Here is a 12,879-nt window from a genome sequence, read left to right as displayed (position 1 = left end):
TTCTGCTGAAAATCATTCTCCTCCGAGATACTGTTAGCTCTGATATTTGCTGCACTTCCAGCAGAAACTCTGGAGGCAAATGGCTGTGGCTGGGTTGGTCAGCAGGGAATTGTGGACTGAACCTTTCAAAATACCTCTTAAGATGTTGTAACTGTCATGCCCCCGCTGGAGGAATCCTCTTTGCAGGTGGATCTGCTGCTGCCCAAAGCAGATGCTACAGGGGAGCAGGTTATGTCAATGAACAGTGAGATGGAGCAGGAGGATCTGGGACCTTCGGAGGTGACTGCATCCCCAACCCCCTCCACAAGATACAGGGGTCCCAGGAACAGTATCAGAGGTAGAGGATGAGCTGTCACTGAGTCCAAGGAAGCTGTAGCATCTAAAGTTCAGCTGTAAGACACTGGAGTGCCTGCCTGAAGAACAAGGGCTCATCAGGAGCAAGGGGCTCCTTGTAAAGAAGCTACACCTCATGAGTAGACCAAAATTCTGACGCACTCCAGATGGTCTGCAGCAGTGTATTTGGGACACTGAAGACTCATGGTTTAAACTCTCAAGTTTCTGGCAGAAATGCCACAACAACATCCTTCTTGGTGTGCCACCTGTCTGGTTACTACATCTGAGCTTTGAGTTGTTGTTGTTTGGACCGTGCCTCGTTTGTTTTGACTTTCCTTTTGCAATTGCCCCTGTGAGTGGACTTGGGATTCCTACATTTGCTTTCATATGAAGCAAAACAGTGACCAAGTTTTGCATGATGATTCCTGATATCAAGGAACAGGCTTTTGCAAATAACAACAACAACAACAACAATAATAATAATTGTACCCCGTCCATCTGACTGGGTTGCCCCAGCCACTTTGGGAGGTTTCCAAGATTTATAAAAACATAATAAAACATTACAAGATGTGAAACTTTTTTCTTTTCTTTTTGACTCTCAGGATTCCTAAGCATTGGTGGGTACAAAACTACTACTAGTCTATCTATCCGTGGCAAAGCTAAATATCCACTGACTAAATGCCAGGCTTAATCATTGATTTTACTTGAATGTCAATATGCTTTAGAAATCAGTCAAGGGCAACAGGTTTAATATTTGCATGAAATTTAAGGCTTTGTTAGGTATTCAGGGTGACGGTGCAAAATGTGTTTAGCAAACCTTTCCTCTCATTATAAAGCAAATATCTCTGCTAGGGCTCTCTGCAGGGGCAGAATATTTCAGAAGACACGCAGCAGAGGCAGATTTAGGGCATCAAGATGGTTCTGCTGCCTTGGACGTTGAGCCTAGTGGGTGTTTCAGGGTGTCTTATCTATAATGTAGTCAACTGAGCAGAACAGAAGGCATAGGGGGGGGATGCTGGAGGATTTTAAAGACCAAAGTCCGCCCCTGGAATGCTATGTGGGGTAAAACACAAGCAAAACACTGTTATAAACTATGTCAGTCAGGAGACCTATCCACATATGGTAGGAATGCAGATTTGCTGCAGAGTGTTGGAATTCTGTGTTTGCAGAAATTATCAGCTATTGCTGGATGAGCTCCCAGTTCTAGCATTACTAAATATTGGGCAACCTGGCGACTTTCAGTTGCTTCATTGGAAACTGGTAGCCCTCAGCAGGCTGAATGGAAGTGGAAAGCTACTGGAAGAAGAAGGGCTTTTCGGTGAAAGGCTGGCTTGATAAGATATGGGTTATAGCCTCCTTGGAGCACTGGGTGTGTCAAAACAGAGACATTAAAGGTAATAAATTTAATGGAGTAGGATAGCCCTTTCCTTCGTATGCAAAGAGAGATGGACACTAGATTCAGCCTCCATTAACACAAATTACATTAGGGAGGAAGGAATGTTATTTGAGAAATACATACTTGGAGATCTCCTGAGAATAGTGCATGAACACAATCTTTGGACAAAATACTTTTATTTCTGTACGATGAATAGCAAATGTGTGCTTTGTATGTCCTATTTTCTTGTTTCATGCTTTACTTTGGGAAAATGTCAAATTTTTTTTTTTAATTAAGAGCAGAGAAACAACCCTTTTCCATATGATTTTTTAAAATAGAAATCAAAGCAAAATATTAAAACCCTCCTGATAGCAGACTCACGGACCAGAATCGCCCATGGGGTGCGATCCACAACGGATGCGTTGCACAGTTTGGAAAATATTAAAGCAAATTTTCATGGAGGATAAGGCTCTTATTGCCTTGAGTGCAATCTAAATGTACGGTGTATTGTGCCACAGCTGAGGACTCTTAACCTACTTCCTTCAAAGTTGTGAAATTGCAGGTGCAAACAAACTGAACGTAGAGGAGTGGCCACATTTCTTGGTGTTGAACTGGGGAAGGGCTATGTTTAGTTGAAAGATAAATCAAATATTTGCAGCAGAACCTTTGTACTTCTAGGAGGATAGACTAGAAGTTCTGAAACGACACAGAGGAAGCAGATACGCTAGATTACAAAGCTCAACATCATGAGCACTGCAGGGAAAGTAAGTAGATGATTTCTTTTAAAGTTGCTTTTTCAGCCCCAAGATCCATAAATACAAAAAATAAAAATAGGCTAATTGAAAGCCACCCTGAGGAATTTGGCTATAGGCAGGGCTTTTTTTCAATTGAAACTCACCAGAACTCAATTCCAGCACTTCTCAGATGGGTGCCATTGCCATTGTAAGAGAACAAAGGAGGCATTCATGGTGAGTACCGGCACCTCTTTTCCCAGAAATCTAACACTGGTATTGGGGCGCATATTGAATATTAAACATGCACAGGATTGCAATGTTAGCTGCGTGGAAAAATAGTATATGATCTTCTGTTATTTCACAGGACATTGAAATCAGAGCTGTCACTGTAAATTGTTTTGAGGTTTTGTAGAATCAAATGGTATACACATTTTATTGGGGGCGGGGGTTGTCCAAGATAGGATTGCACAGTTGCATACAGAAATATTGTTATGATATTCTATTATCTCAGGTCATTAAGTGCAAAGCTGCCGTTGTCTGGGAAGTCCTGAAACCATTTAGTATTGTGGAAGTACAAGTTGCCCCACCTAAGGCACATGAAGTTCGGATTAAGGTAAGAGAGACAAACCAAAAATGGCATTTCTGCAGATTGTTAGTATCTGCACTAGGGATGGAGGAATTCGATTCAGTTTGCACTTAAAGATAAATCTACCTAACTTATGCTTTCAAAAACAATATGAGAATGGGGAAGAGCTGCAGACCGTGAAGGAGCAGCTGTTTTGCTCGCAAAAGGTCTGAGGATGAATCCCTGGTATATCTAGGCAGGTGTGGGAGAGTCCCTAGTCTGACTCTCTGGAGAGCTGCTTTCAGTCAATGTGGAAAATGCTGAGCTAGATGCACCAATGGTCTGACTCAGTATAACAACAACAACAACAACAACAACAACTTGTATCCCACCCATCTGACTGGGTTGCCCAGCCCCTCTGGGTGGCTTCCAACAGAATATTAAAATCACAACAGACTATTAAAATCAGAATATTAACAAAGGTCAACACTAACACTTTGAACAACAACAACAACAACTTGTACCCCACCCATCTGACTGGGTTGCCCAGCCCCTCTGGGTGGCTTCCAACAGAATATTAAAATCACAACAGAATATTAAAATCAGAATATTAACAAAGGTCAACACTAACACTTTGAATTGTGCTTAGAAACACATGGGGAGTCATTGTAGATCTTTATAGCAAACGTGTTTATATTAGGAGAAATTTGCACTGATATCCTGATGAATTTTCATGAGTATTTTAAAACAAAAACCTGCAAACTGATGTGGAAATGTGGGAGAGTTTTGAACCCCTGCAAGTTGCTGCAGGAGAAGTTCGACTGTGAGCAATATCATGAGAGGGTTGTTTCTAGGACCAAGGTGAAACTCAAAAGCTCCCAGGTTATATTAGGTATTGGATGATGGGTGTCAATTAAAGACTTCCTTTTTCAAAAACACACACGAAAAAACCTGTTAAGTGGAGATCTTTAACCAGTCTGAATTAGATATGAAATCGTTTTCACACATGAAATTATTTTTAATTGCTTTTAAAAATTTGTACATGTTGATCTGTTTGTAATTGTTTCTATTATTTATGTTTTTACTGCGATAGCATTTTGAGATATCTTATGGGAAACAATTCATGAACTGAATTTTTAAAATAATATAAAATAAAAAACTTTCTCCTTTAAACCAGATTTTGGCGTCTGGAATCTGTCGCTCCGATGACCATGTGCTAAGTGGGGCATTGGAGGTAAAGTTCCCCATTATTCTTGGTCACGAGGCAGCTGGTGTTGTAGAGAGCGTTGGGGAAGGAGTCACCTGTGTGAAACCAGGTAAGGTAAAGCAGAGTGCAACCAGAAAATATCAGCTCACAGCATTGGTCAACAAGGATCAAATGAAACTAGGAGAGCCAACCAACTGGTGGAAGAATGACCGAGAAAGTGTTTTCTTTAGGGAAGGGCGGTCAGCTGTGGGCCAGTGACTAGCTTTTTAATGTAAATGCCAGAATTTGGAATCAATTGCTAGACATTTCTGAATAGGAGTCAGCAAAGTTATTTTTTACTTAACTGCTGATATTACTCCTACTACTAATATCACTTGCCAGGGTGGTTCACAACAACTTAAACTTGCAATATTAATTTAAAACAAATTGCAGTCAAGAGAATAGGGTATTCCCTATTCTCAGGAGCCAAAGACCAGGACTGCTATACTGCCAATACCCCAAAATGTTGATGAAAGAGGAACTACCAAAAGGGCCCCTTCTACTGATTTGAATGTCCAAGAGCAGGCACCCCAAACTCAGCCCTCCAGATGTTTTGGGACTACAACTCCCATCATCCTAAGCTAACAGGACCAATGGTGAGGGATGATGGAAATTGTAGTCCCAGAACATCTGGAGGTCTGGGTTTGGGGATGCCTGCCCAAGAGGGTCTTTAGGGTCTGTAGGGGAAGAGACAATATTTAAGCTATTGGGTGATAAATTTGTTTAGGGAATTAAACACTAAAATGAGCAGCTTGAATTGGGCCTGAAAACAAAGTGGCAACCAGTGGGCATGCATGAACAGAGCAGTCTACACATGCACATGAAAGAACCCACTTCTTGAATTCAATTTGTGCTCCCCACTTCACAGCTAGCTGCACGAGAGTCTGCAACATTCATGACATACCCTCCAACATTGCTCAGATGAAAATAGGGACATTTCTCACTTCCCCCCTCCAACCGACCTTCCTCAAACCCCCCTCCCCAATTTTGTACTGTCCCCCGCCCCCCAAAAAGCATTTCCTATCAGAGGAAGTGTAAGTGCCATCAGCACTGCACCAATGCGACACTGTACACATGCCCTCCACCATCTTGAGAAAACCCTTTAATCCTGATCAGATTTGATTCTTTGGTAGATTTACAAAAAGAAAAACACACTGCAATAGATAAATTTTAGAAAGGGGCAAGATTAGAAACAGACACACAGAGCATTAAAAAAAGAAAACCAAGATTCCTTGCACTCCACTTGGGTTGGCTGCCTTGGCTCAGCTCAGCTGTCCCATCACACTGGCCACTGGCCATGCTTGCTAGGGTTGATGGGAGTTGTAGTCCAGTAACATCTGAATGACTGAAGGTTCCCCAAGCCTGTGGTATGTACTAGCTTGTCCGAATACTTTAAGCAGGCTAATGATGGTATTTTCATCATTCCCAGGAGACAAAGTCATCCCACTCTTTGCCCCCCAGTGTGGAGAATGCAGCGCATGCAAACATCCCAGAGGCAATCTGTGCAAACTCTGCGAGTGAGTTGAAGTTATTTGAAACAGTATTGGAAACACCAGCAGTGCGAATGTTGGATTAAAGAAAACACAACCCAAAGCACGATTTTCCTTTCTTCATCTTTTAGCTTTGGTGTCCCTACTGGATTAATGCACGATGGCACCAGCAGGTTCACTTACATAGACCAACAGATCTACAGCTTTGCCAGAACTAGCACCTTCGCAGAATACACCGTGGTGCATGAGTCTGCGGTGGTCAAAATTGATGCTGCAGCTCCTCCAGAAAAAGTGTGTCTGATTGGCTGTGGGTTTTCTACTGGCTATGGTGCTGCCATCAACAGTGCAAAGGTAAGGATTAAAACATTGGTAATGCTCATATTCAGTGTGGGGAATTTGAGGCAGGTCTAGACAGAAATAGGAGGACAGGTGAACTCTGGGGCTCTGGCGGAAAACCAGGTGAAAGCACATTCAATACTGTAAATGAATCAAAACAATATAAAATAGCAAAGCCACTAAATACCCACCAATCCACTGGAAGTACACTGATGACCTGCATTCACGTTCTTGCTACAGACGTAGTTCTCCAGCATCCCACCTCTCTCTTGGATGCTTTGAACATCAAGGAGCAATCCCATCCACAACCAATTGCCCAGGGGGAGCACCCTTGCCATCATATACTAAAGGAGAGACCCAAGTACTGCAGGGGGTTGGATTAGATGATCTCTTCCAACTCTACAATTCTATGGCTCTATTATTTCAGGTGGAGCCTGGTTCAACCTGTGCCGTTTATGGTCTGGGAGGAGTTGGCCTCTCAACTGTCATGGGCTGCAAAGCAGCTGGAGCTTCCCGAATCATCGGGGTCGACATCAACAAGGATAAATTTCCCAAGGCTAAAGAGATGGGAGCTACAGAGTGTGTCAACCCTCTGGATTTCAAGAAGCCCATCAATGAAGTGTTGTATGGCTTGACAGACGGTGAAGGTGTTGACTATTCATTTGAAGTGATTGGGCGCACAGACACCATGGTACATGCATGAAGGCAGGATTTTACTGTCCTATTTTGAAAAGGGAAGATGGAATTTCCTGCATTCCTGTTCTTCAGTGGTTGCTATTTTTCACTGGGTTGTGATCTGATAATCTGTTGCAGCAAGGGCCTTGGGTTCTGAGACAGTAGAACATGTCAGAGTTTTAAACATCCTCCACCCATTGATCAGGTAACTTATGGAATAATGTGGGATGGGACTCAGGCATGAGGGGCTCATGGAGGGGTGAGAATGATCCTTTTGGGTGATTCTTCTCTCCCACATAAGCCCACCCCTCAGCATCCCTTCCCACATTCTTCAGAAGGCCGTCACCATCCAAAAAGGCTTTCCAGGGTGTGCATGTATCTGGACAGGGACGCGGGTGGCGCTGTGGGTTAAACCACACAGCCTAGGAATTGCCAGTCAGAAGGTCGGCGGTTCAAATCCCCGCAACGGGGTGAGCTCCCGTTGCTCGGTCCCTTCTCCTGCCAACCTAGCAGTTCGAAAGCAAGTAGATAAATAGGTACGGCTCTGGCGGGAAGGTAAACGGCGTTTCCGTGCGCTGCTCTGGCTCGCCAGAAGCGGCTTAGTCATGCTGGCCACATGACCCGGAAGCTGTACGCCGGCTCCCTCGGCTAATAAAGCGAGATGAGCGGTGCAACCCCAGAGTCGGTCACGACTGGACATAATGGTCAGGGATCCCTTTACCTTTACCTTTATGTAGCTGGACATGGGAGGAAGAAAAGATAGGGATGTTTTCTTCCATTGCTATTATTATGCTTTGAACAGTAAAACCTTTGAGAGGTCTGACTGTGTCATGGGAGGTGATCATGGATGGTATTTCTCCTTCGCTTGATTCAAGAGTCATGCCTTTGGATTTCCCCCAGACTGCTGCCTTGGCTTCCTGCCACATGAATTATGGGACCAGCGTGGTTGTCGGAGTGCCCCCTTCAGCTTCTGAAATTACCTTCTCTCCAGCACTTATCTTCACGGGGCGCACTTGGAAAGGATCTATATTTGGAGGTATGGGCCTACTGGCTTTCTATCAAGAGGGCACATTTCAAATTCTGAGAGAGTGTTGAGGGCACCCATCACAAAACAGCTTGGGGTGGCAGCGGGTTGTGCCATAAAACGTCTGTCATTGAGAGCATGGCATAACACAAAATTAGAGAAACACCTTGATTTGTTTCCCTACCCCCAGGAAATACAATTTAGATTTTTTTAAAAAATCATTCTCTTACCAAGTGAAAATACATTTAAGATCTCATGCGGTTTGGCCCTTTGTAGGTTTTCCACGCAAGCTCTTGCCCCATAATTACTACGTTAGTATCTCCTCTATCTCCCTCCCACCCACAGATCTGTCACAACATCAAGGCCAATCTCATTGCATAACCCAAGTTCAAAGACGGTTTCAGGCTATAAATTTGTGGGACTGCCAGACCTTTAACCAACAGTTTGCTCCTTTTTTATGGCATTATAATTAGAGTACCATATCTTCACTGTGCACTTACTGTTTTCAGGTTGGAAAAGCAAAGAAGCTGTCCCCAAGCTGGTTTCAGATTTCATGGGGGGGAAGTTTACTCTGGATCCACTAATTACCCACACTTTGCCTTTTGATAAAATCAACGAGGGCTTTGAACTGCTGCATTCAGGAAAAAGGTAAGACCTTTCCCCACCCCCACCCCTCAATAGTGTAGTGGAAAAGGCAGGGTGCCGTTCTGAGAGTCATAGCCATAGTCATGATAAGATTACACAATCTTCCTCTGGAGTGACTCAAGCTAGGTTGTTTGCGTTGCAGACTAAAAATGGATATATGAGACTTCCAACACAATGTTGCATTGCAGAGTTTTTCTGTACAATGTGGGGAGGGGGGGAATTGAATCCAGTTCCCCTGACTGCAAGTGGCCTGCTGACCTGTCAATCACATGACATCACTATATTGGGTGACCAGGTTTTCCTTTGTAGCGTGAGCTGGGCTTGCGTACACATCCCCTAACCCCTCTCCAGTTTAACTCAAGATTCATTCACTCCAACACGCCCCCCCCCCAGGACCTAGATTTAAAATGAAGTCTACGCTTTATTCATCTACCAAAAAAAAATGTGGTCCAAAAAACCCCAAAACAGAGAGATTACCTTGATCATGGTTAGATTCTAGTACTGAAAGTTGCATGAGCTATTTATGTAAAAAAGAAACAGAAGACAAAATGGGGAAACGGACACCTCAAAGAATTAAGAATGAATAAATAAATGGGACAATGAAACCCATGTAGAAACAATGCAATGTACATTCATGCAAATATGGATGTTCACAAGCAAGACTTGTGCCACAACTGTGGTCGATCCGCATCTCATTAGGCTGAGCAACAATTGATTTATAAACTGAAATTGATAGTGTTTTGGATGGGGCAATGAAATGACATCCACAAACTGTTTACCTTGATGCTTCTGTTAGGGAGAAATATGCATTTGTATTCAGCTTCCTGTGATGGCATAAATGAATAGAATCAACTTGTTGGACTTTTTCTTGTGCAATTCTTTTTCTAGGAAACACTTTTATAAGCTTATCACCTGGCTTCTTATTTCCTCTTTTTCACACCCCATTCTTCTCTTTTTCTTTTATCACTTTATTCCTTTATAAATGAAATCCTTCTAATAAAATGTTAACTATAAAAAAGGTTTCCTATTTCTGTACAGGTTCAGACTTTCCTCTCCACCCCCCCCCCCACTCTGAAAATTACTCACTGTGTATGCTATCTACTTTTCCTATTTCTGCTCCTCTGACTGTAAGTTATGTTAATTGTGTTAATATTGAATTTGAAAATGTAGCAACCCACCTGGAACGCGATGGCAGAAGGTGGATAATAAACAGAATGAATGGATGGTACTTCAAAGATCACCTTCCCTTAATATCAACCAGATCAAGTCTTTCCTTAGCAATTTGTGGCAAGATCTTAAACCGACTGAAATATTAGCCCATTAACATTAAAAATCTAACAGGTATTATCACCCTTCCATTTAAAAATGTTTCTTAATCTTTCAGTATTCGCAGTGTCCTGGTGTTTTAAAGTCCATGGTGAGGAGGAAGAATACAAGACAATGACCTTTGCAAGCTCAGATTGCCACATTGCCTAGTAGGACATATGTGAAAATGACTGGACTCTGCAATGTCATCACTGGCAATGCTCCTTTATCAACACGTAGGTCTATCCCAAGACCATCACGTTTTTCCTCCAAATGCAACAGAAGAAAATTACCATAAACACAATCTTATGTTGTGACTCAGATTATCAATATGCTGTTTAATGAAGCAACAACACAAATAATTTTTATCATGTATTTCAAAGGTGAGGGGTTGGGTAGTTTAGGCAGCTGTCTTATATATATTTGGGTGAAAGTCACACTCAACCCAGTGGAGTATACATGCTGTAAATCAGTAGCTTGAAATCTCTCTGCAGAGATTCCTAAGAATTGGTGGGTACAAAACTACTACCAGTCTATCTATCAATGGCAAAGCTAAATAGCCACTGGCTAAATGCCAGGCTTAATCATGTTGATATTTTCACCCCTCCTATTGACAGAATCTCCTGATCTGATGTTTTGAGAAAGGAGGGGGCGGAAACTGCTCTTCTACTCTTCCGCTCCTGAGTAACTGCCTGACTCTGTGTGTGGAGAGAGTCTTATCTATGAAGTGACTAGATGGCTGAGTGGGAGATGTAACATTCATGCAAGCCAGTTCTTTAGTTTGTAGTAACTATTAGAAATAAAAGGAGTTATGCTTCACAGCTAGCTTCCGCGTTATTTATACTCTGCATGAGTCTGGTGCTCACAATGCACAGTTGTGGGTCCAGTGCACTGGGACCTGTTTTCCAGGATTGGAAGGTCTCTGAAAGTGCTCCAGTCACCTAGCCCAGTCGGGGCAGAACCAGTTCTTGAGCCCAGTCGCTGACATCGGTTGAAAGGCGTACTGACAAATCATTGATTTTACTTGAATGTCAATATGCTTTAGAAATCAGTCAAGGGCAATGGGTTTAATATTTGCCTGAAATATAAGGCTTTATTAGGTATTCAGGGTGACAGTGCTAGATGTGTTTAGCAAACCTTTCCACTCATTATAAAGCAAATATCTCTGCTAGGGCTCTCTGCAGGGGCAGAATATTTCAGAAGATGCCCAGCAGAGGCAGATTTAGGGCATCGTGACGGTTCTGCTGCACTGGGTGTTCCAAGGTGTCTCAACTATAATGTAGTTGGCCTCACACTGGGCACCGATGAAATTTTAAAGACCAAAGTCCGCCCCTGGAATGCTATGTGGGGTAAAACATAGGCAAAACACTGTTATAAGCTATGTCAGTCATAATCCAGGAATAATAATAATAATAATAATAATAATAATAATAATCCTATGTGGCTGGGTTTCCCTTGCCACTCTGGGCGGCCTACGGAAAGGAAGCAACCTTTAAGGCAATAGAGAGATGGCATTGGTTCCTGATCAAATTGCACGGGGTAAACCTGTGCATTTCAAGAGGAGTACATTACAGGAGGAGGTGTGGGGAAAGAGCACCCAGTTCTAGCATTACTAAATATTGGGCAACCTGGGGACCCTCAGTTGCTTCATTGGAAATTGGTAGCCCTCAGCAGGCTGAATGGAAGTGGAAAGCTGCTGGAAGATGAAGGGCTTTTCAGTGAAAGGCTGGCTTGATAAGATATGGGTTATAGCCTCCTTGGAGCACTGGGTGTGTCAAAACAGTCATTAAAGGTGATAATGGAGTAGGATAGCCCTATCCTTCATATGCAAATAGAGATGGACACTTTATGCAGCCTCCATTAACACAAATTACATTAGGGAGGATGGAACGCTATTTGAGAAATACATACTTGGAGATCTCCTGAGAATAGTGCATGAACACAATCTTTGGACAAAATACTTTTATTTCTGTACGATGAATAGGAAATGTGTGCTTTGTACGTCCTGTTTTCTTGTTTCATGCTTTAATTTAAATCAGAACCAGTGAAGGCGGTGAATGTCCTGTGTGAGTGCCTGGAGGCAGTTGGAGGATGGTACACAGACCCTACCTGCCCGTAGACTGTCTTGCCAGAGTGGTGCAAGCTCTAGTTATCTCCCGCTTGGACTACTGCAGTGCGCTCTACGTGGGGCTACCTTTCAAGGTGACCTAGAAACTGCAATTAATCCAGAATGTAGCAGCTAGACTGGTGACTGGGAGTGGCCACCAGAACCATATGACACCGGTCCTGAGAGATCTGCATTGGCTCCCAGTACGTTTCCGAGAACAATTCAAAGTGTTGGTGCTGACCTTTAAAGCCCTAAACAGCCTCAGTACTGTATAACCTGAAGGAGCGTCTCCACCCCTATCATTCAGCACGGATACTGAGATCCAGCGCCAAGGGCCTTCTGGCGGTTCCCTCATTCCGAGAAGTGAGGTTACAGGGAACCAGACAGAGGGCCTTCTTGGTAGTGGCGCTCACCCTGTGGAACACCCTCCCATCAGATGTCAAGGAAGTAAGCAGCTATCCTATTTTTAAAAGACATATGAAGGCAGCCCTGTTCAGGGAAGTTTTTAATATTTAATGCTGTCTTCTCTTCTTTTTAACACTCGATTGGGAGCTGCCCAGAGTGGCTGGGGAAACTCAGCCAGATGGGCAGGGTATGAATGAATGAATGAATGAATGAATGAATAAATAAATAAATAAATAAATAAATAATTTATTATTTGTGCCCCGATCATCTGGCTGGGTTTCCCCAGCCACTCTGGGCGGCTTCCAACAAAACAGTAAAATACAATAACCTATTAAACATTAAAAGCTTCCCTAAACAGGGCTGCCTTCAGATGTCTTCTAAAAGTTTGGTAGTTATTTTTCTCTTTGACATCTGGTGGGAGGGTGTTCCACAGGGCGGGTGCCAACACTGAGAAATTATTATTACTATTACTTTGAGAAAACGTCAATTTTTTTTTTTTTAATTAAGAGCAGAGAAACAACCCTTTTTCATATGATTTTTTAAAATAGAAATCAAAGCAAAATATTAAAACCTTGATCCAGGAAAACAGCTTTTGAGTGAAGAGACTCGCTTCCTAAATCAGGAACTAGATGCAGATGA

At 42.8% G+C, this 12,879-nt stretch overlaps 2 protein-coding genes across 3 annotated transcripts in view; one reads left to right on the top strand and one right to left on the bottom strand.

Moving 5' to 3' along the window:
- The window catches only part of LOC310657640 (uncharacterized protein C4orf17), a 79,665-nt gene that overhangs the window by 64,023 nt on the left and 2,763 nt on the right, over window positions 1-12,879 (bottom strand). The window lies entirely within an intron of this gene.
- On the top strand, window positions 2,328-10,549 carry LOC310657627 (alcohol dehydrogenase 1B-like). 2 transcript variants are annotated; one of them, XM_083398578.1, is made up of 9 exons: window positions 2,328-2,472; window positions 2,954-3,055; window positions 4,185-4,323; window positions 5,683-5,770; window positions 5,875-6,094; window positions 6,507-6,770; window positions 7,655-7,790; window positions 8,288-8,426; window positions 9,808-10,549. In XM_083398578.1, exons 1-9 carry the CDS (start codon window positions 2,455-2,457, stop codon window positions 9,830-9,832), a joined length of 1,131 nt encoding a protein of 376 aa, XP_083254704.1. In that variant the 5' UTR covers window positions 2,328-2,454; the 3' UTR covers window positions 9,833-10,549. The 2 variants fall into 2 exon arrangements, with proteins under 2 accessions (XP_083254704.1, XP_083254705.1); XM_083398579.1 differs by lacking the exon at window positions 2,328-2,472 and adding an exon at window positions 2,658-2,676.

The sequence above is a fragment of the Podarcis tiliguerta genome, assembly GCF_965153285.1.
Source record: "Podarcis tiliguerta genome assembly, chromosome: 9".
Classification (NCBI taxonomy): domain Eukaryota; kingdom Metazoa; phylum Chordata; class Lepidosauria; order Squamata; family Lacertidae; genus Podarcis; species Podarcis tiliguerta.
This window is presented reverse-complemented; position numbering and strand designations above follow the sequence as displayed.